Source organism: Zalophus californianus, chromosome 3 (genome assembly GCF_009762305.2).
Source record: "Zalophus californianus isolate mZalCal1 chromosome 3, mZalCal1.pri.v2, whole genome shotgun sequence".
NCBI classification, from domain to species: domain Eukaryota; kingdom Metazoa; phylum Chordata; class Mammalia; order Carnivora; family Otariidae; genus Zalophus; species Zalophus californianus.
In genome coordinates this window covers 184,043,880-184,066,920 of record NC_045597.1, presented here as the reverse complement: position 1 = coordinate 184,066,920, position 23,041 = coordinate 184,043,880, and the positions used below count along the sequence as shown (strand labels likewise).

The window sequence follows — 23,041 nt, the reverse complement described above, 5'->3', positions numbered from 1 at the left end:
GAGGTTTTGATTTAGATTTCCCTGATGCCAAACGATGTTGAGCACTTTTTCACGTGTCTGTTGGCCATTTGGATGTCTCCTTTGGAAAAATGTTCATGTCTTCTGCCCATTTCTTGACTGGACTATTTGTTCTTTGGGTGTTGAGTTTGATAAGTTCTTTATAGATTTTTGGATACTAGCCCTTTATCTGATAGGTCATTTGCAAATATTTTCTCCCATTCTGTTGGTTGTCTTTTGGTTTTGTTGACTGGTTGTCCGCATTTTAAGAGCAGACTTGAGGAGGTTAAGTACTTGCCACAAACAGGGGTGAGGCGAGGAGGAACTGGAGCTTCAGGCTCCAAAGTCCTGTTCTTTCCACTGAACCACACTGGCACCACAAACCCAAGTCTGGAGGTGGGGAAGCCTACAGCCGGGAAGGTCTGCAGTAAGATGTCAAAATTTTAAATAGTATATTCAGTAATTAACAACTATTAGCAAATCATTTAGATTCAGAGGAAGAAATTGGAAGTTATTTGGATAGGCTAGAGACATGATGAATGGTAACAAATATTAAAAGATAATTTTTGGAAAAGGATAAAGTGATGACTGTCACACAGATATAAATATGAACATGTGTTAAAGGTTTTATTAACTCATTAATGAGGAAACTGGTAAGGCCATTACAACCAGATCAAAGGAGAACCCAAAGAATGGGTATATTTATAGATCAGGAATACTGAAATCTAGGTAAAACTGGTTTTCCATGGGGGTGGGGACACAGAGCTGTCCTTTCACCAGATAGAATTCTGCTTGTCTATAGACAAGATTTCTTTCACATTGCTATTGATTACCTCAATTTACGTAGTTGTAAAATAGCTTAAACTCTGCATAGTTTTTTTCCTTGAAGTTCAAATTTTTCCCTCCCGGGGTCCATACCCCGTGTACTGGACTAGTCACCCACAGGGCACTTCAGTGGCTAGACTTGGTCAGCTGACTTTCCATATAAGCTGTCCACCGGTTTTATTCCTCTCGCTGTACCTGACGCTAGATCGATCTAACCGTAGACATAGAAGAAACAGCCTGGAAAGGGATGATTGCTTCATCAGCAAATGTTTCGCAGGAGCGAAAAAGAGCCAGAAAGATGCCATAGATGACAAAAAGGAATCTGAAGCGTGTGTTTTAAAGATCACTTGTATCTGCTCTTACAGTGGTTGGACCTAATTCACACTTTTTGAAGTTGTGTGGAGAGCTGCATGTCCGCAAACCTTCCTTAGTGTTTGCTTTTGTCATGTTTGTTTTTTGGGGGGGTAATATATAAAGCCTTATGAGCAGATGGTAGGTGATAGGACTACTTCCCGGTTTTCTGAGATTCTAAGTCACTTAATACAGAATTCGAGAAAAACTAGATTATTTTAGTTCTAACATTCAGAAAAAAGTGTTTTTGATATGTTTACCTCCCTGTCTGTGTTTCACAAAGATCTGTTTCTCTGGTTTATTTTCCTAATGAGATTCCATGAGAAGGTTGCCGCGGAAGAGGTGGGTTCCAGTGTTGCAAGCCCTCAGAAGGGGGTGGGCTCTGGCGTATAAAGCCATTGCTCTTGACAGCTCAGTTCTGAAGGACTCCAGATTCCCAGGAGAGGGAGGGGCATTGTGACAGGGACTCCCAGCAGGGAACATCAGGAAGGAGCTGGAGTTGGATCTGAAGGCAGGAAACTGGACTCAGTTCTAGAAAAAAGAAACTCAGGACACAAAAGGAACAGGTAACTCTGATTCTCCCTGTATTATTTTGAAGAATGGTCTATGTAGCTAGACTGCCAAAGCTTGTTGGTCTGTCCTAGCTTTGATTTGTGGGCAGTTTCTGTTCTAAATCTTCTAGGGAAGACCCAGTTAGAAAGATGTTGTTCTGTTTTCAGATTGTCTCATGTAGATTTTGGAAAAACCTTAGTGCTTACAACAATAAGAAAAATCCAAGCCTGCAGAGAGTCCCACACAGTGAAATGCTTTTAAGGAGTAGGGGATGGGGAGGGGGAATAGAATGTATTTTTTTTTACTTGAGATAAAATTTACATATAATATAAAGTATGGATTTGAAGTTTGAATGTTTATAATTGTATACACACTTTTATCTATATCTCATCAAGATATAGGATATTCCATCACTCCAGAAAGTTCCCTCGTGCTCTACTACAGTCAGTCCCTCCCCTGTCTCCCACCCTGGGCAACCACTGATCCAGTTTCTACACTGTAGATTAGTTTTGCTGGCTTTAGGACTTTATCTACATTAATGGAATCACAGTTTTGTGCCTGGATTCTTTGGCAGAGCATAACTTTTTAAATATTCACCCAAATTGTGCCATAGTTCATTCCTTTTTATTGCTGATTAAATCAGTATTAGTTGCTTTTATATATATAATTTTTATTCATTCACCTTTTAATGGACATTTCAGTTGCTTCCTGTTTTTTCACTATTGTGAGTATATGAATTTTCTTTTTCTTTTTAAGATTTTATTTATTTATTTGACAGAGAGAGACACAGCAAGAGAGGGAACACAAGCAGGGGCAGAGGGAGAGGGAGAAGCAGGCTTCCTGCTGAGCAAGGAGCCTGATGCGGGGCTCGATCCCAGGACCCTGGGATCATGACCTGAGCCGAGCCGAAGGCAGACGCTTAACGACTGAGCCACCCAGGTGCCCCTATGAATTTTCTTATATAGAGTGCCAAATGATTTTCCAAAGAGTTGTTGGTATCCTTTTACTTTCCCACAAGCAATGTATAGAAATTCTAAACCTTTGCCAACATTTGGTTTGCTAGTCTTTTTGTGCTTAGGTGTTCTAGCGGTTACAGTGTTCCCTGGGGTTTTCCTTTCCATTTTCCCAGTGGTATCTCTTGATTAGCAGATATGTTTTTCCAATGAAATCCAATTTATCAATTTATTTTCTTTTAAGTTGAGTCCTCCTTATCATTTCAGCGACACATTTTGCGATCCCTGTGTCATAATGATCTGTTTTCTTCTAGACGATACTCCATGGTTCCTAGAATAGATTACGTCAAATTAGTTTTGGTGTGTGGAATGAAGCAGAGATCAGTGAAATGCATTTTAAATAAGATGAGGGCTAAAATACAATAACTCACTGGAAATCGGTGAAACCACCCTGAGATCCCTGATTTTGCAACAGCAGAATGATAATTAAGCAACTCCCTGGGATCACTTCACCTTGCCTGCCTCCGGCATCAGCTGGCCTTGACTTAAGCAGACTGCAGTTCCTCCCATTAGGTGGCTGTTTCACTCAAAGTCCTATTCTCTTCTCCTTTAGTAGCAAGTAGACTGAAAGGCATAATTAGTTGTTATACTCTGCTGTCAGTGACAAGCATATATTTCAGTTTTCAGTAGTCAGATTTCGAGTTTGCTTCTGTCTGGTGAGGGGCTTGGCTCCAGCAGTGTTGAAAAACCTGAAAGGTGAGTTTTTGGAAAATGGGACAAATACTGGCCCTAACTGTTTTTAAAAGGGCTTTGGGGCTTGGGGCGTGAAACCGTTTGCAAATTATCATCTCTCCTGACCCGCGTCCAAGTCCTTTGGCATTTAGAGGTGGGGAGATTCGTGGTTATTTTAAATTACCAACCTGAGGCTCTGTTATTGGAAATTGATGTTTTGACTGCAGTAAAGGTTCTGGAGAACAATGTGAAAATTAGGCCAGCCCATTCTCAGATGCCGGTAGCCTTGTCGGGCACCCTCTCTGAGATGACTGGAACGTTTAGTAGGGAGGATCGGACAGGAACTGGGTGGAGAATGAGGGTTCTGGAGTTTTCTCCAAATGTATTAGCACCTCAGTTAATTCCGGCAGCATCTTCTAAACAAACATGAAAGAGGATTTGATTCCTTTCCACTGACTTAAGTCCTGATACTCCAGGCTCTCTGTTGTGGGAAACCTTTGGAAAACCAGATTTGGGAAAGATCTTTGCTTTGACTGGGTCATCTTGTCCCCTGCATCGGGGAGCCCACAGCTTGGAAGTCTTTAGCAGTGGGAGGCGAATTCCATCTTGTCAGAGTGGGCGGAGGAATCTGATCACCCTGAGGTCCCCCTAGCTTGGGAAGTACCCCCAGGCCTCAAGGAGCCAAGAGGCCCACCAGTATGTGCCAGTTTCTATAGTTCTTGCTTTTTAATAGTTGCCTATTCCATGCAAATGGAAATATACACTTAAGAAATATTTGTGGCCACAGAGTTTTATATATATATATATATATATATAAATATATATATATATACACACACACATAGTAGTACACACATATAGCCTATTGTTTAGGAAATAGGACACTGTCCTTGCTTGCAGTTTAGATAAGGTCCACATTGGCACGGGCCCAATATGATTCTCCAGGGCATAGATGAACAATACATGAAAATTTTTACATGCACATATATGGAAAAGGTTTAGTTCACACAATGAGTCTATAAGTTAATTAAGGAAATACAGCCAAGTGGATGGCTGTAGACTGCAACAACCAGGAAATGTGAGTTCTAAGTTTACCTTGCAACTCAGTCCAAATGGGAATCCTGGCAACAATAAACAAAAAGTTTCCTTTTCCCCATACCATAGAATTATAGTGACAAATGAACTTCTTTTGTGGTCAATATAAGAAAGCTGGGAGTTTCGAGGACACTATTGTAAGTCAAACAACACTTTTGATTATTTTTATTAAAGCTATGCACATTCATATGGAAAAGACATTGACCTGAAGCCAGTTGGAAAGATTTAAAGATGTGGTTAAAGAACAATAAAAATGGGAAAAAGTCAGTAATACGGTAATAATTGGAATGAAAATGGAGATGAAAACTTGAACTCTGAAAGCAAGAGACTGGAAACACACATAAGAGGATGAATAAAAAGAAATTGTTCCAAGGAGGAGGAAAAGAAAAATAATGAGAAGCCACCCCAGCCCAACCTGATCGTGGTTGAATACTTGTGTTTCTGCATCTAGAAATCTAAAAACCACGTTTTCTAGGAGATGCAGAAAAGTCTATGAGCACCTTAAAACAAAGTTAGTTTCACTACACTAACCAGGGAATTGTGATTCTAAAGAAGACTACAGCACCCCACGGAGCCTGAAGAAAAGGAAGTGGCAGTAAAATAGGTGGTCTTCCAGAAATAGACCCCGCATAGAGATTGAGAGAAGAGACCGGAGTCTTGCTGAAGGGTCCCTGGCAAATTTTAATGAAAAATCATCATTATTTTCTTACCAGCAAAAAGAGAAAGGAACACATTATTTCCAAAGTAATTTAGATGGGTCACTTCCTAGTGCAAAGGTGTTCGTGGTTTCCCAAGCTCAGGGAAGGTCACGTGTGCTGGCTGGTAACCCCAACAGTGCACGTGGCCATTTACCACCGGGGCCCATGTGATGTGCTGCACGTGTGCAGATGGCGCAACTGGATCAGAAGTAGGTGCTCTCTAGTACACTGGTCAGGGAGAGCAAGGAGACTGCACCCCGCCCAGGACCACTGGGGCGTAGGAGTAAAGCAGAGGCTAATGCCCAGAGTTCACCTCCTCCAGCTGCTGTTGCTAGACCTCTGAAGAACTCTCCTACATGGCCCAGCCAATGGAGGTAAGCTCTGTGGGAGATGTAGTTGCTGTTCCAAGTCTCCAAAAGGAGCAGCTGATTCACTCAGCCTTTCAGGTATTTCTGGCATTTTCACTATAGACTTCAAGTCAGGATAGTCCAATAAGCTGACTGAAAGGGGAAAGATCAACATCTTGCTTTCAGAAGCATCAGGTCAGAAAATCAATCCGATTCATGTCCTTGAGTTAAAATCAATGAAGTGAGGAAAGGTTTAGAGTACTCTCTAGGAGGAAGATAATATTACAAGGTCAAAAATAATGATACATGGAAAAGTAGCAAAAGGACAGTTTTTTCCAGGATGGTGCTTTGCCATGAAGGCTGAGGCCCTCCCAAACAGAACAGGTGTTCTATGATGACCTTAACAGGTGTGCTTATGAGAGACATGAGTAAATATTTAGTCCTGTATTTTCCTCTGCAACTTCTTTTTTTCTTTTCTTTTCTTTTTTTCTGAGAGAGATAAAGAGCGTGGGTGAGTGAGCGGGAAGGGCAGAGGGAGAAGGAGAGAAAGAATCTTAAGCAGGCTCCACACCCAGTGCAGAGCTGGACATGGGGCTCGATCTCACGACCCTGAGATCATGACCTGGGCCGAAATCAGGAGTCTGACACTTAACCGACTGAACCACCCAGGCACCCCTTTCCTCTGTAACTTCTAGCCCCATGACTGTGTCCCACAGAAAGATGTAATATATAGTGTGATCATTCTTGTGTATTTCTATACTGATAATCCAAACAAAGCTGAAAAAAAATAGCCTCACTCTGCAGTGCACTTTGACACTTAATATATTTTATCTGCAAAGAGGATATTAAAAAAAAAAGAAATCCTGGGCGCCTGGGTGGCTCAGTCGTTAAGCGTCTGCCTTCGGCTCAGGTCATGATCCCAGGGTCCTGCGATCGAGTCCCACATCGGGCTCCCTGCTCAGCGGGAAGCCTGCTTCTCCCTCTCCCACTCCCCTTGCTTGTGTTCCTGCTCTCGCTGTGTCTCTCTGTCAAATAAATAAATAAAATCTTTAAAAAAATAAAAAATAAATAAAAAATAAAAAAAAGAAATACTGTTTGCAACCCACTAAATTTTTTTTACATCCACAATCTGAAAAACATTATCCTAGAATAAATGGGCATTGGAAGCTCGAGGGTATGACCAGGCATCTCAACAGAGAGGAAAGATTACTGAACTTGGAATTAGAAAAACCAAGCACAAGTCCAGGCTCTAATGTTGGTTAAAGGTGAAAACCTGCACACATGTTACTGCCTCTGGCCCTCAGTTTCCTTATCTACAAAATGAGGACAGTCCCATCTTCTCTATCTACCCCAGAAAATTGTCAAGGAAAAAAATGAAATATTCTTCCAAATGTAGAAATTATAGATTGTGTAATTTGATTATCATCGTCATAGTCATGGTGACAGCAAAGAGCGGCATCTCCTCAATAAGATAAAAATAAAAGGCTGTGATCAGTACTTCCAAGGTTTGTGACACCATTAGCCAGAGGTCTCTCCAGTAAAGAGGGAATGATTTGGGCAGAGATTGTTCGGTTGGAAACCTAGAGGCCATGTTGACAGTGCCTGTGGGAGTGGCCGGTGAGGAAATGAGAAGAAAATATCCAGGAGTCGGAATCGGTGCCACAGAAGTAGGAAGCATCTACCCACCCGAGTAGAGGGAAGATGTAAACTTGGCGCCAACAGACCCGACCCTGAACTCAGTCTTAACCTTTCTTAGTGGAGTGGCCATGAGCTTTGAGGAGGCTCCGTTCCCACGTCTGAGAAATTGGGGACACTTCAGATACATATAAAAAATATGTAATTACAGTTGATCCTTGAACAACATAGGGGTTAAGAATGCCACCCCCCTACATGTTTGAAAATCCACTTATAACTTTTGACTCCCCCAAAACTTAACTACTAATAGTCTACTGTTGATCAGATCAGTAGTAGAAACCTTACTGATAACAAAAGTCGACACATATTTTGTATGTTATATGTATTATATACTGTATTCTCTTTTTTAAAAGATTTTATTTATTTATTTATTTATTTATTTATTTATTTATTTGAGAGAGAGAGTGAGCCAGAGAGAGCACAAACTGGGGGAGGGGCAGAGGGAGAAGCAGGCTCCCCACTGAGCAAGGACCCCCCCCCATGCGGGACTCGATCCCAGGACCACAGGATCATGACCTGAGCCAAAGGCAGATGCTTAACCAACTGAGCCACCCAGGCGCCCCTACATACCGTATTCTTACAGTAAAGTAAGCTAGAGAAGGAAATCATAAGGAAGAGAAAATAGATTTATAGTACTATACTGTATTTATCAAAAAAAATTTGCCTATAGGTAGACCCATGCAGTTCAAACTTGTTGTTTAAGGATCAACTACATGTAATAACAAATATAATAAATGTGTATTATATATCCTATAATTATACTTACATTTATTTAATATGACCATATTTAATAATTATAATTATTTATATAATAAATATCTGTATATAATTATTATATAAAATATATAATTATAGATATATATAATGTGTATAATTAGGACTGTTCTAAGGATTAGAGACAATAATTATATACAGCAACTAATACAATACTTGGTGTAAAGCAGGAGCCACACAGACAATAGCTGATAGATTGTTACCATTTTACCTGTGTGCGAGAAGTAAGAACAAAATCACTGCCTTCAGACGGTGGGTGAAAGGTCATGCTGGGCTGGAGAGTTTCAGAACCTGTGTGCTGTGGAACTGAAGAAGCCAGAGCCATGGTATTTACTCAGAGCTAGACACAGACACTCAAGGGCCCCTACCGGAAAAGGCTTTCAGCTGACTGGGACAGAATGGGTCACAAACAGGGAGTGATGTGCACACAGGAGAAGGGGTTAGTGGGTTGGGGCAGACAGAATGTTGAGAGGCATATCCAAAACATCAGAGTCACCTGAGGATGTTCCCACCTGTCCTGGACTCTTCAGGGCCTGGAGAGCCAGAAAAGAATTTCAGGGTCGTGTGTCTACGTGTAGTTTTGCAAAAGCTCCCTGGACGATTTCCATCTGCTTCCCCCTCCACCCTGTTAAGCTCCAAGGCTGTGGCATGGAGCCAGTTTGCCCCCAGCGGATGGGAAAGGGACAAATTGTCCTTGGGCCTCCTGTGTCAGAATCGCTCTATATAAATGCAGATTCCGTGGCCCCCGTACCTCCTGAACCACATCTTAGGGATGGAGCCCGGAAGTCCCTATTTTTCCAAGTGCCCAGGCCATCTGATAAGCGAGTCAAGTTCACATGGTCTTTGTTAAGTGGCCAGAGTAGGAAAGGATTCTGGAATGCGACCAGTGCTAGACAAGGGGACCCTGGGCTGGGGGAAGGGGAAAGAACAGCCAGACAATCACCGCTGAGAAGTCTCCCAGTAGGCAGTAACAAGGGCTGGAGCCCTGCAGGCTGAAGAAGAGACACCAGGCAAGACTTGGCCTTGGAAAGGGTCTGGTCACCCGTGCTGTTCTGCCCAGTCCTCCCAGGCTAAAGGATTCCTGCTAATGTTTGGTTGAATGCCTTCTCCTATTTCCTCTGGCAGAAAACCTAGCTTTGGAGCCTGTGTTTGTTTCTGTGGGGAGGAGGCTGGGAAAGGAGTGAGGAAAGGAAGCCCAGCATCCCAGGATGCAAGGATGCAGGTGTGAGCCCCCCAGATCTTTCTCAGTTGTTTTCAACTATGGTCAGAAACCTTCCCTCATTTTCTCCTCATTAAGCCAGAATCACTATGGATCCTCCAACGTGAAGAGAGGAAAGGGAAGAGAAACGCCATGTGTTTGAGCAGTAACTCTGTGCCCAACATGGTGCCTCCAGATATCAGTCAAGGCTCACTGGTGCTCACTGAAAGCCCACACATGTAGTTAGCATCATTACCCCATTTTACAGATGCACAGCTGAACTGCGAGGCCCGTGTAGAATTAAGGACCTCCCTAGCCTTCCCCTGATGCAGCTAGCAGTCCACTCTGGAAATGCAGACAAAACTTTACTAGTTCTCAGTAGTGAGGTTTGCCCTTTATCTTCTTCCTTCTGCAAGAGATACCATGTGTTGGACACTTCTAGGTATGAGGCATAGAGCCGTGAACCAACCAAACAAAAAGCCCTGCCCTCCTGCTTACACTCTCATGGGAGATAGACCATCTTTTTCTGTGTGACCTTTCCAGCCAAATGCAGTTGGGTAGGAGTATTAGGACAGTTAAGAGATGGAAGGGATAGGGGCGCCTGGGTGGCTCAGTTGGTTAAGCAACTGCCTTTGGCTCAGGTCGTGGTCCCAGGGTCCTGGGATCGAGCCCTGCCTCGAGCTCGCTGCTCCGCGGGAAGCCTGCTTCTCCCTCTCCCACTCCCCCTGCTTGTGTTCCCTCTCTCGCTGTGTCTCTCTCTGTCAAATAAATAAATAAAATCTTTAAAAAAGAGAGATCTCTCTTTTAAAAAAGAGATAAATAAAATCTTTAAAAAAAATAAAAAAAAAAAGATGTGTCTCTCTCTGTCAAATAAATAAATAAAATCTTTAAAAAAAGATTTTAAAATCTTTTAAAAAAAGACTCTACTCCCAGGGAACCATGGGAGTAGACTTAGTTCTCTGAGATGCATGGAGAAGATAATGACTTGAAGGCAACAGACAATCCACGGTCAGCTAGATGGAGAGAATGTTCTAGATGTAGCGTCAACAGATGTTACCCCATTAAGTGGCTCAGTTGGTTGAGCGACTGCCTTTGGCTCAGGTCATGATCCTGGAGTCCCGGGATCGAGTCCCACATCGGGCTCCCTGCTCGGCGGGGAGTCTGCTGCTCCCTCTGACCCTCTTCCCTCTCGTGCTCTCTGTCTCTCATTCTCTCTCTCAAATAAGTAAATAAAATCTTTAAAAAAAAAAAAAAAAGACCGTCCTTTGAAAGATAGCCAAGCCTCAGCGGTTGTCTTCCCAGGGTAGACTTCTCTGCAAGCACATGACTCACGAAGAAAGAAGGCCCCAGCGGTTTGCTGGTGTTCCTCGCAACCCTGGAAGAGGTGAATCCCAGGCATTGAAGGCTGAGGGCAGTCAAACCCAGTACGCTATTAGCAAAATTTTCACATTGTCAGCATTGCTCGAAATTATAATCCCGTCCAAATTCTGATTTCCATTGTCTCTGCACTGTTTCCATCAAGGGTCTTGTTGACAAAAACAGAGACAGTGTTCCCCTCATTTAACTTGAAAGAACTGTGCCACTGTCCAGGTCACCTTGTGAAAAGATATGGTGGCCCAGTAGGCCCTCCCCACCTCACTAGCCCCTAACAAGTTTCCTTTTCCTAGACGCCTGGAACTGCACCCACTGACATGCTCTTCTGGAGTGAGCATCACTTTCCCTCTCTTGGGCCCACTTTCAAACTACAGTTGACCCTGGAGGTTCTATGTAGTTAGTCATATTCTTTAGGATGAGTGTGTTCATGAAAACACTTTCTTCCCTTCCTGCGAGGAAAGGTTGTCATTAGGTTGCTACCAGCAGCCCAGGAGGAAGGGCCACCAGAACGAGGCAGAGTGGAGCAGGGGAAAGGACCCAGATAGAAATCCAGGAGATGTGGATTCAAATCTTGATCATGTGGTTTGAAGGCAGTTAGAGGACACCTTGGATCTCCCATATGCTCAGCTGGGAATTTGGGGAAATGGTATCTATTCTACAGTTATTATTAGGACTTAATTAGATAATATGCAGAAAAGCATCATACAGCAAGTTAGTTTCCCCATTCCCCATGCTGCATAAGTAAAGCTGGATCCCAAATGTGAAGGAATGAGAGGGAATTTTCCTGTTTCAGATTTTCCACTGGACTTTCTGTCTGAAGTTTGCATTTCAAGCAATTTTATTTGTGGCTTGGAAAAAAAAAGCGTGAACTATTAATTAGCTCCCTGCCCCACTGGGTGGTGTGAAACTGCAGACCATGAGAAGCAGTGGGCCCAGTGGTAATGAAAAGGAGATTAGTCGTCTACAGAGTGACGCCTTGCATTCCCAGCGTAGACTTAGCGTCAGTCTGGAATGGGGGAAAATAGGGAAAAATGGCCAGTCAGATCTTTATCTGGCTTTATTTTTTTTTAACTGAAGAATTATAAATTCTCAGATTGGAGACACCTAACAAAAGTATCTGGGATGTGTATTATGTGTCAAGCACCATACAAAGCAAGGGATAGTGTAATGGAGAGATAAATGTGTAAATAAACACGCGCCATTCAGTGTGGGAAAGATTTCAGAGTCACAGTACAAAATAGAGTGGGCAGATTAGTAGTAACTTGATCCACTAAATCTGCGTTAAGTTGGATTTGACCTCCTAGAGGTACTTGACCTACCACATGTACACCGGTAACTCACCAGCCAATGTTTTACTTACTTTCAAGCATGAATTAACCCATGTTTACCATTTATTAGTAACTACTCCTTACCACGTTCGTGATGAAGAACACTAAGGAGGTGTAACCTGTCCCAGCAATAGTGAGTAAGAAGCCCATTGACAAAGGAGGGTTTGACTGGTGCACCTAAGGAGTATTTGAGAACATTTATTCATCACTCACCTTTCCATTTCAACTGCAGACAGATGAAACTTTACCCTTTCACAAGACATTTAGAAATCGGTTTTTCATTATATCCAGGATGCCAAAAGTAAGTAAACATCAGCTAATTTTGACTTTGTTTCCATTTGATCAGCCATGGATTGTTTCAAAACTTCACCAAGTCATTCCTGGATTTATCCCACGGTGGTCCTGTGTTTATTTGGATTTTTCTCCATGATGAGACCCTCAGAACCCTTCCTTATCCCGTATTTATCTGGACCAGATAAAAACCTGACCAGCTCAGAGGTAAATTAACATACATACAGACATATCTTAACATAGTTTAACTTTACAGGATTTGAACAGGACGTGCCATTAGGGCTTCATTCAACGTGAGACATGAACCCACTGACCTCTCCGATCCCGTTTTCATTGTATTTGTCATTTAATACAACGACTCAAACTACTCTTCCCTCCTCACACATACAGAAATGGGACACCATAGCACATTATATGTCTAATAAATATTTTAACTTTTATGGAGTTCTACCATTAGTCTTAATGCTTGGTAACTTTCAGGCTCAATTGATTTGTTACACTAACCGTAAAGTAAAATCTCTGCCAGGCACAGGATCTAGTCCTCACAACCTTCTGGGCGGCTGAGGCATAAGCAGGATCTGATAAAGAATCGTATCATTTCTTGAGGACACTTACTCAATTGTGAAAAACTATCGACCAGCCGGTGAGACATTAACAGCTTTATCTCTCAGTTTTATCTTCCCCTGAAGGCCAAATTCTCTTACTGAAAAGATTCACCTCCTTTTTTATAATAAGGGCAACAGGAAAACGTACTCACCCAACTGGAGAATTACCCTGTGATGCTTTTATCATCTCCAGCCATAACCACGAAAGCACTGCAGAGTGTGTGGCTTCACCTGGAAGGTTCCTCAATACTAGTTAATTTGGCGATGAGGTGCTACGGACAGAAAAGCAAGCTTGCTGTGCGGTGATGTAAAATCACTTCGCGACAACCCCGTTTCCAATTTTTTCCAGGTGGAAGCCTATCACGATTAAGACAAAACAAAGGACAAACAAATACAGGTTGCAAATCATCCGGTGAACCCAGTGGGGTCTGCTTCTGCAACCACTGTGGACCAGTTGTACCCATGCTCAGAGGTGCCACTTGGTCCCACTTTCCAGTCACTGAGCTTTCCCTCGTCATTGACCTTGGGGCCCACGGAGGTTGCTGTCGACAGCTGGGGCACAGAACAAAGGCTGGTCTGACAGAGCTGCCCCCACACCCATATCCTGCCCCAGAGATCAGCCCCTTCAGTCCCTCCCTTCTAGGACTGATCACTGAGGTCCCCGGCATTTCTGACGAGAGCCATGAGATACCCACATCAAACTGAGGCCAGAATTGAGTAAGCAGAGATTAACCAGTAGAGTTGGGAGGGAAGAGGCTTTGGGAGCCCAGCAAATTTGGCCAGGAAGAAAATCCAGTGCATTACTTGCTCCCACTTTATAATTCTGCAAGGTTAGTATTTATTCATTGCTGTCTTCACGTATGTTCATTAGACTCTGGACATTTATGACACAGTGATGGATCAAATAAACAAAAAGGTGGTCGCTTCTTCTAACATTGTCTAATTGTTAAAATCTTTGAACAGGAAAAGAGTGGTATTTTTTAAGAGCCTGAAAAACTCTGAAGTGTCTGTTGAACAATTTGTAACTAATTTAACTCAAATGTACATACTATTTAACTTTAAGAGAGTTCAGATTGCACGTTAAGCAAATATATTCTTACGTTGGGAGGCACATACATTTATAAATTGGTTTTGTTTTGGAGAAGGGGAAGGAGCTCCCTTTTCCTTGAAAATCAGTTTTCTCTTGTGCTTTTCCATCATAATAAAGAACATCCTATCCCATTGGATGCAGAATTTGCTATTGGGCAAGCCACCTGTACCTTAGTAATGTACTACCTAAAAAGGTATCCTTTTTACCTCCCGGTGCTGCATGGTTATGTGATCCACTTTTCAACCTCACAGATCACCAATGAAATCCTTCCAATTTGGACATACTCTTACCTGGTGCTGCTTCTCCCCGTGTTCATCCTTACCGATTATGTCCGCTACAAGCCAGTCATCATCCTGCAAGGGATCAGCCTCATCATCACCTGGCTGCTGCTTGTATTTGGCCAGGGAGTGAAGGCCATGCAGGTGCTGGAGTTCTTCTATGGCATGGTCTCCGCCACCGAGGTGGCCTACTATGCCTACATTTACAGCGTGGTCAGCCCCGAGCACTACCAGAAAGTGAGCAGCTACTGCAGGAGCATCACGCTGGTGGCCTACACGGCGGCCTCGGTGCTGGCCCAGCTCCTGGTGTCCCTGGCCAGCCTATCGTACTTTTACCTCAACGTCATATCCTTGGTCTCCGTCTCGGTGGCCTTTCTTTTGTCACTTTTCCTACCAATGCCTAAGAAGAGCATGTTTTTTCATGCCAAACCCGGCAAAGAAGTACGGAAGCCACCAAACAAAAACGCGGCATCAGATGCACCTTACAAAGTTAACACAGCAGGCGGCGGAGAGAAACCCACTTCAGAAATAGCCACCATTTCAGGGAACCTGGATGGTGGTCCGTCGAGCAGCCCGATGCCGCGAAATGTAGCGTTGAGTGTTTTTGTGCAATGGTTCCAAGATTTGAAGGAGTGCTACTCCTCAAAGCAACTTTTCTACTGGTCCCTGTGGTGGGCCTTCTCCACAGCAGGTTTTAACCAGGTTTTGAACTATGTTCAAATCCTGTGGGATTACAAGGCACCGTCCCAGAGTTCTACAATCTATAATGGGGCAGTAGAAGCTATTGCAACCTTTGGAGGTAAGCAAACATTGATTTATCTTCCTTTGAATGGGTTACCCCCTTTAAGTTTATGTCTTCAGTTGCTAAACTCCATGGTGGTAAACTAGTTCTGTTCAGAGGGCATATCAATATTTTTTTTAAATGAGATTCACTGGAAAGAAAAGAGGACCATGACACTTCTATTCAGTGTGGTAGAGTTACAGCAGGTAACTCAAGAGCTCAGGATTAAGCACCAAATGATTAAATTCTGGCCAAATTCCTAAGATTCCAATTCATCATCAGGAAAGGGGTTAGTAATGCCCCTTATTCTTCCAGGTTGTTTTTATATCCAAAGGAAAATACTCACCTCGTATATAAGTAAGAAGTTTTTATTATTTTAGTAATAGATTGAACTGTCAAGGCTTCCAGATTACCACTGGAGGAGTTTTGTTACTAAAGGATTTGATTTAGCTAGTACCCCACCTTTGGCAATTCTAGATTCCATGCCAAAATTTCCAAAAGTAGCTTTCTTAAGAGATTTAAGTGAGAAGTAGAATAAATGTGAGAGTCAGGATTCTAATATCAGAAGGAAATCTGCCTTTGAAGTTTACTCTGTAATAAATATTTATATCCTGGTAAGTGGAAACTTAAACTCAACTGAGACTTTAAAGATATTTTCTAGGAAGTAGGAGATTTCCACACCCTCATTTCCCAAAAATTTCAGAAAACTCATGTGGTGTTTGTTCTCCTATTGTCTCTCTTTTGGGAGGCCTCACCTTAACTCCTGCATACCAGGACTGCACTAGAATTGGTTCACTGGAATTCTTTCTCTTACGTTCCAAATTCTGGGGAGGAAAGAATTTTATTTCTTTTGTAACACTGGTTCTTTCCTGGATCACAGGTGGAAAAGTTAATTAACCAAACATCAGCAATTTGAAACATAAATACCTTTCATTTTGTTAAAAAGAACTATAAATAGTAACCCTAACGACTGCCAATTATTCAATCTCTTGAACTCCATAAGTCAGTATAGAGTTCGCTGAAAACCTCAAGTAAATGAGGCCAGATCTCAAAGACATTGCGATGGAGACCAGAAGATTAAGATTACTAATAAAGACTAAAATTTTCTACCCAGGGCAACACATCCATTACCCATTGAAAAAATTTACGATGAACAGCGAACAAGAAAGGCAAGTATGGACAGGCTAGATATACACCAGAGCAGCCCTTTCACTCTTCTTCTATGTTGTAGCAAGTGACTGGGTTTAGGTATTATTTCTCCCCGCGCTGCTGTGATAAAGAACCTTTCTGGCCCCTCCGCAGGGTGCACTGCATGGCATGTGGTAGACGCTAATTAAAAGTGTGGCAATTACCTGATTGAAAGAAGAGTAGGTAAAGAGAGAAGTCAAAGGCAAACCTGGTTGAGAAAAAGATAAATCCACATTTAGGTGGATCACACTATTTTTGTGACAGCCACATATTCATCTTGTAGATTTGCCTAAGATGTGGCTTTTTAAAGAGAGCGTGTTGACCTATCCCACGTGCAAAGTCAATGTGTTGGATCTCCCTTAATGTTTCTTTTTCAGGGGCCATGGCTGCCTTTGCAGTGGGCTATGTGAAAGTCAACTGGGATCTTCTGGGAGAGTTGGCTCTAGCCATTTTCTCCATCGTTAGTGCAGGCTCTCTGTTTCTCATGAATTACACGACCGACATCTGGGCATGCTATGCTGGCTATCTGATATTCAAGTCCAGCTATATGCTTCTTATAACCATAGCAGTGTGAGTATTACCAACCACTTCTCTCCACTCCTAAACCCACACCATATTCTCTCTTCTGTAGCATTTCTATAGTTCCTTGCAGAACGTCAGAAGGATTTTAATCAATTGCAATATTAAATGTTGATTACATATTAAATTGGACACAATTAAGCCATGCTTTCATTTAACTATTTACCCTGTGAATGTTGCTAAGATTAGTCATCAAAGAAAAAAGAAGTTCTGTGGGTTCATAAACCAAAAGCAATGATACACTGTCGGGTTGTGATTTTTATTTCAAGCTTTTTGCCATAACAAGGTGTGGAGCAATCTGATTTTGAGTAAGTTTATTAAAGTTAATTTCATTTAGTTGTTTGTGTAATTCCAGGCGTATACTTTTGTGTAAAGCAAAATATGCTCAGCAAATTATAAAAAGTTGGATATTGAAAAAAGTAGATGCAATGATTATAAGAAACTATGTATCCCAGAAATCATTTTTTTAAATGAAAAACGTTTTGTTCCATATAGAAGTTCAGAGAAAGCTGACTATTGGAAATGTGCTTTGGTATTAACCAAAAGAGATAAGAAATATTTGAATTTCAAATCATATGAAAGAAGTAGAGCCAGAAACTTTATTATAAAAAGTTTTGGGATTTAATGTGTGAAAAATGTTTGATAAGGAATTGATGAAACACAGAAATATAAGCAGACTTTGAAAAGACCACGGAACAAAAGAAAGAGCATAAGCTTGTTGGCAAGTTGACTTTTTTGTGGAAATATGTCAGTTTAATGAATCAAACTCATATCTCTTAAGTTTCTCTTTTTAATGCGAAAGGACATTGTTAAGGTAGGATTACATTACTTCTTTTCATTTTAAGAATCCTCAGAACCAAAAGTCCTTTACCTTTGCCACAGAAGAGCTCTAAATAACATACATTTGCCAGTCAATCATGAGTCGTAAGATGTCAAAATCTATTTAATTATTAAAAACAAATTAATTACAGATTCATTCAGTTGCACAGCCAGTCATGATTTGGATCTTCCAAATAACTCACCTACCAAAATTTAGAAGCTGTTGATACAATTGACAATAAAAAGAATAACTCTCCAAATGATTCCATGGATTGGATATTGCTTTTGCATTTTCATAAAAATTCACTGTGAAACACTATCTAAAATCAGATAGCATCAAATCTGATGCTATCTAAGTTCTCAGGTTATGAGAACTTAGAATATTTAGGTTTCATTTCTGGGAAGCATTAAATTGGATAGGAGGAATTGTGTCATATTTCCTCAACTGGTATTTTAATTCAGCCTTCAACTGTATTTTTAAAATTAATTCCCTTTCTTTGCTCTACCTGTTTGTCTAAACTGGAGGAGATTTAGCCAAAGAGTACTGGTAACAAGACATCACTTTTATCTTCAGTTTCTGTCTTTTAAAGGTAAGAGTCCCATGTGTATTTTGTTTAAAAAAAAAAAAAACGTAATTCAACGTTTAATGATAGATTTCAGATCGCAGTTAATCTGAATGTGGAACGCTACGCCCTGGTGTTTGGAATGAACACCTTCATGGCCCTGGTGATTCAGACCATTATGACAGTGATCGTAGTAGATCAGAAAGGACTCAACCTGCCAATCAGCATTCAGGTAAGCTGCAGTATTGCCGTTTTCCTAGTCAGGTAGTTGGGGGAATGTAGAATACCTAGGTAATCTGAAAGGTTTTTTCAGCCTCACCACAGCCAATATTTAATTTCTTGAATTGCTTAGTTGGGCAAATTTTTAAATAAGCAATTCCTTAATTATCATATTGTAACACACCAAGTAGGTTTTCAGCAATAAACACAGTTGGTTAGCCCTTGCCTGTGGCTCCTAACACCTCATCAGGTGCTACTCCGGTAACTGTGTCCCCTGTATGTCTGCTCTTCCTCCCGTCATCCCCTTCCAAGGGTTAAGAGATTCGACTAAAAATGGTACATGGCTGCAGAGCTCAGTTCCTTTTCCCTACTCCACTGAGGGACTTGAAATTAGCCCAATTTCACATTTTACATTTGGCTCTGGGAAAGGGGGGGAGGTTAAGGCATGTAAGAAGTAGCCTCATTATCTAAAATTCACTCGTAGCATTGCACTGTCCTGCAGACATAAACACATAGATCAATGGGACTTAGTGTTTTTTCATGATTGGTGGTGTTAGCTGGGGTTTGAACCCAAGTAAACTTGGCTCCAGAACCCACATTCTTAGTTACTGCATTTCTTATACTTTTATGGCTGATTCTTCTAAGATAGAAGAAGAAAGTATTGTGTAAATCTAAATGACCCATATTAAGGTCCTTGGTCTTAGTTATCCCATAATCCAAGCAAATCAGCACCATCACTGTGTATTATCAATGACATAGGCAGTCATATTTTTGTGTGTCTAGTTAATTCTATTTGTTTTTCTCTAGTTTTTAGTTTATGGGAGTTATTTTGCAGTTATTGCCGCCATTTTTCTAACGAGAAGCATGTACATCATCTACTCAACCAAATGCCAAAAGCAAGCACAGAGTTGTGCTACAAGTCAGAATCCAGATGAGCCCCACCCAGAGGGACTAAGGAATGTCATCATGGGAACAAAACTCTAACCTTATGGCAGCCACTGCATCCACTGAGCAAGGACCCTCTTGGTCACAAAGTCACCAAGTGCCATAAATTGACACACGTCTTAAGTCTGGATTTCAATGAACCTTTTCAAGACCACAACAAAATCTCAGTTTTAGACCAGATGCTATGTGTCCATCTGGATGTAGTTGACAAGGCCCGTCATCTCAATCAAAGAGCCCATGTTGGGGACTCCCAACGAGTAGCAAGGATTGGGAAATTGTGGTTTTGATTACTCCCTAGGACATATAAATGGCATGGACACAAGCCACAAGAAAACTGCAGTCATCCTGCAGTTGCTGTTCCTCATTCATAGGCAGAAATACTAACTGGACTGACCCCTTTGCTTGCTTTAGATATTTGTTTTATCTTACCAAAACAGGCAAGAGATGGGACATTTTTGTCACATAGCCATTTTCCTCCTTCTTCCATTAAGTATATTTCTATATAACTTGCAGTGTTCTGTGCGAATTTCAAGGTCTGGTCCCATTTCTAAGGACCTCTCTCCAATTCTGACAACATGGATTCACAACATGGGTCCACAACATGGATTCACAAAGCTATATTCATAACAATAATTCATAAGCTATTTTTGATTATATCACCATTTAATTTTGTCATGATTACTTTTTACTTTGTGTTCTGCTGAGCTTTGTTGTTGAAACTCTACCTCAGGAATAGCCCCAGACATTCCTGTGTGTCCACAGAATGACATTCAAGTCCATCCCTGGTGGCCCTAGGGGAGGCAATGAGCTTTATCCCTACCATGACCCCAGATAGGTGTTTTAATGCTATGTCAGTGTGATCTCTGTCTAAGAAATTTCCAGGAGTTTCTAAAATTATTTGTAAGTAAGAAAACAATGATGGGGCGGGGGGAACACCTAATTTTTAAATGGCAAAGATTGTGCTACATAAAATAATGTGTGCAAAAATAGTAAAGAGCCTTTCTAAATTTTTGATGAATTGTGCTGAGAATCGTCTGTGCTTGTGTCCTTTGAAACTGCAACAGAGGAAACATGGAGCAGTCTGCCATGGAAATAAAGAATGCTGATTCAAAATTTATGTTTCAAATATCCTTTTCTCCAAATTCTAAAATTCGATTACTGGACTGAAAATAAGATTCAGCCCCAAAGCCAACACTTACTTAGGGAAAACTAATGACATTCCTACTTACATCAAAACCAAGGAAAGGATGATCACTATTTTTCTCCTTATTTAATTTATTGTACTAGAGGTATAAGCCAACACAATTACACAAGCAAAAAAAAGAAAATGAGATGAACTGTAAAAGAGGAAGCAAAACTATCACTATTCCAGATGCAAGTATACACCCAGGAGACTCAACTAAAAACTAAGATTGCAGTGCAGAAATTAAGTGTATAGAAATCAACTGCCCTCATGATACAACAACCATTTACAAGATGCATGGGAGTAAAAGACCCAATTTATGGTAGGACAAAAATAATACAAAACAATTACATGTAATCTATTTAATAAATGTGTAAAGCATATATGAATATGCCTGCTAAAACTTCTGTAGATTACAAAATAACACCTAAACACATGGAAAAGCCTATCTTGTTGTTGGTTAGGAAGAAAAAATATATAAAGATATCATGCTTTCTTTTTTTTATTATTAATATATAATGTATTATTTGTTTCAGAGGTACAGGTCTGTGATTCATTATATAATACCCAGTGCTCATTACATGTGTCCATCACCCAGTTACCCCATCCACCCCCCCTCCCCTCCAGCAACCCTCAGATTGTTTCCCATGATTAAGAGTCTCTTATGGTTTGTCTCCCTCTCTGGTTTTGTCTTGTTTCATTTTTTCCTCTCTTCCCCTATGATCCTGCTTTCTAGATGAGTTTATAAGTTAAATACTGTCTCAGAGGAAAAAACACAGCATTTTTTTTTCAGAACTAGTGAGGGTGATTCTAAATTTTATTTGGAAAGTTAACAAAGAAGAACCAGGAAAATGCTTTGTCAAATGGGAAAATGAAATTAAATTATTTGCAGAGAATAAAATCTTATTTAAACTCTCAACTGCAGTAACATAGCAACATGAAGGGACAGTCCACTGGAAAAGAGTAAAAAGTTCTGAATCAATCCCTAGTTCCTAATGAGTTAGACTATGATTAAGATAGCATCTCATACAAAAGGAAGAAAAAGATGGGATATTTAATAAATTGGAACAATTTTTTTTCAAAGGAAAACAAAGTTGGACCCAAAAGTGATAGAATAACTCCATCCATATGTAATATCTAGTATTAATGCACAGTTATAAAAAAAAACACGAAACCACAAAAATACTAGAAAAAAAACATGTAACATTGTTTTATAACCTCAAATCTTTCTAAAGTAGTATAAAACCTCGAAGTCATTTAATAAAATGAATTGACAGCATAAAACTAAACTTAACGTGTAGAAGAAAAATCACTGCAAACAAACCCAAAAGACAAATGACAACCTGGAGTAAATATTGCAACACTTCAAAGCTGCTTTCCCTCATTTATAAAGAACCAACACCAACTGGTAAGAGAAAGATCAGTCACCTGATAGAAAAATGGGCAAATCATGTGAACAGGGAATTCAGAGAAAGCGAAATACAAATGGCTCAGACATGTAGAAGATGTTTAAATTAACTCGTGAGGGAAATGTTTATTAAAGTACAATGAGATACCATTTTTCACCTGGCAGACTAGAAAATAATCCAAAAGTATAACAATACACTTGGTTCTCTGGGAATGGGCCAGCAGGCAGTCTCAAAGATGGGGGATGGGAATATAGATTAGCTTCATTGCTGTGAAGGAAAACTCCGCACTGTCACAATTACAAATCCTACCTATAGATTTCTCTGGTAGAAATATACCCTACCGATGTACTACCTGCCTAGAAAATGACTCACACAGATGTTTTTCATTACAGTAGTGTTTCTAGGGATTGGATTTCTAGGTTTCTAGGGATTGGATTTCATTGGTTTCTAGGAAAGGATTGGGAACTGTTTAAATGTTGCTACATGGGAACAGGGAGAATGTATTATGGTACACCAATATATTCACTTGTAATAATATTAACTGGATAAAAAAAAAATGAGGAAGATCCTTACATAGTGATAAAAGGCTCTAAAATAAATTATTAAGTGGAGAGAAGTCAAATGCCAAAATAACAAATGTGGGAGCTCATCATTTGTGCAAAAGTAAGGTGAAAAATACCTATATCAGCTTATATACACATACAACTTTTCTGGAAGGACAAACAAAACTAATAACAATTACCTGCTAAGGAGTAATGAGGAATGTGGGGGGTGGGGGGGAGTGGCATCTTTCCATGGCTTTTGATGCTTGCACCACGTAAATTACCCATAACAAAATTAAAATGCTAACTTTTAAAAAGTGTTTCACCTCTTGGGATATAAGTTAGCATCGAAGAATAAGGAGCTGGAGATTTTTATTTTTCACATGTAACCATTCTGAAGTTTTTTCATTTTTTTTTGTAATATATATGAATAACCTAAATGTACATCTATAATTAAAAGGAACAAATGCAGAAGACAAGAGTATTTTGGTTTGTTTGTTTGCTTAAAGATTTTATTTATTTATTTTACAGAGAGGGACACAGCGAGAGAGGGAACACAAGCAGGGGCAGTGGGAGAAGGGGAAGCAGGCTTCCCGCTGAGCAGGGCGCCCGATGCGGGGCTCGATCCCA

General features: G+C 40.7%; 1 protein-coding gene across 5 annotated transcripts in view; it reads left to right on the top strand.

Annotated features, from left to right (window-relative positions):
- Positions 1-23,041, top strand: part of LOC113920749 (thiamine transporter 2) — a 39,183-nt gene that overhangs the window by 14,657 nt on the left and 1,485 nt on the right. For 2 of the 5 annotated variants that reach the window (XM_027591049.2, XM_027591048.2), the window contains exons 2-6: positions 12,266-12,417; positions 14,157-14,982; positions 16,530-16,722; positions 18,204-18,345; positions 19,140-20,377. In XM_027591049.2, the coding sequence (XP_027446850.2) occupies positions 12,266-12,417; positions 14,157-14,982; positions 16,530-16,722; positions 18,204-18,345; positions 19,140-19,316 (1,490 nt within the window). In that variant the 3' untranslated portion in view covers positions 19,317-20,377. Of the gene's footprint in view, positions 1-1,629; positions 1,740-5,478; positions 5,578-12,265; positions 12,418-14,156; positions 14,983-16,529; positions 16,723-18,203; positions 18,346-19,139; positions 20,378-23,041 lie in introns of those variants that run through there. The other 3 variants (XM_027591050.2, XM_027591051.2, XM_027591052.2) reach the window with 3 other exon arrangements.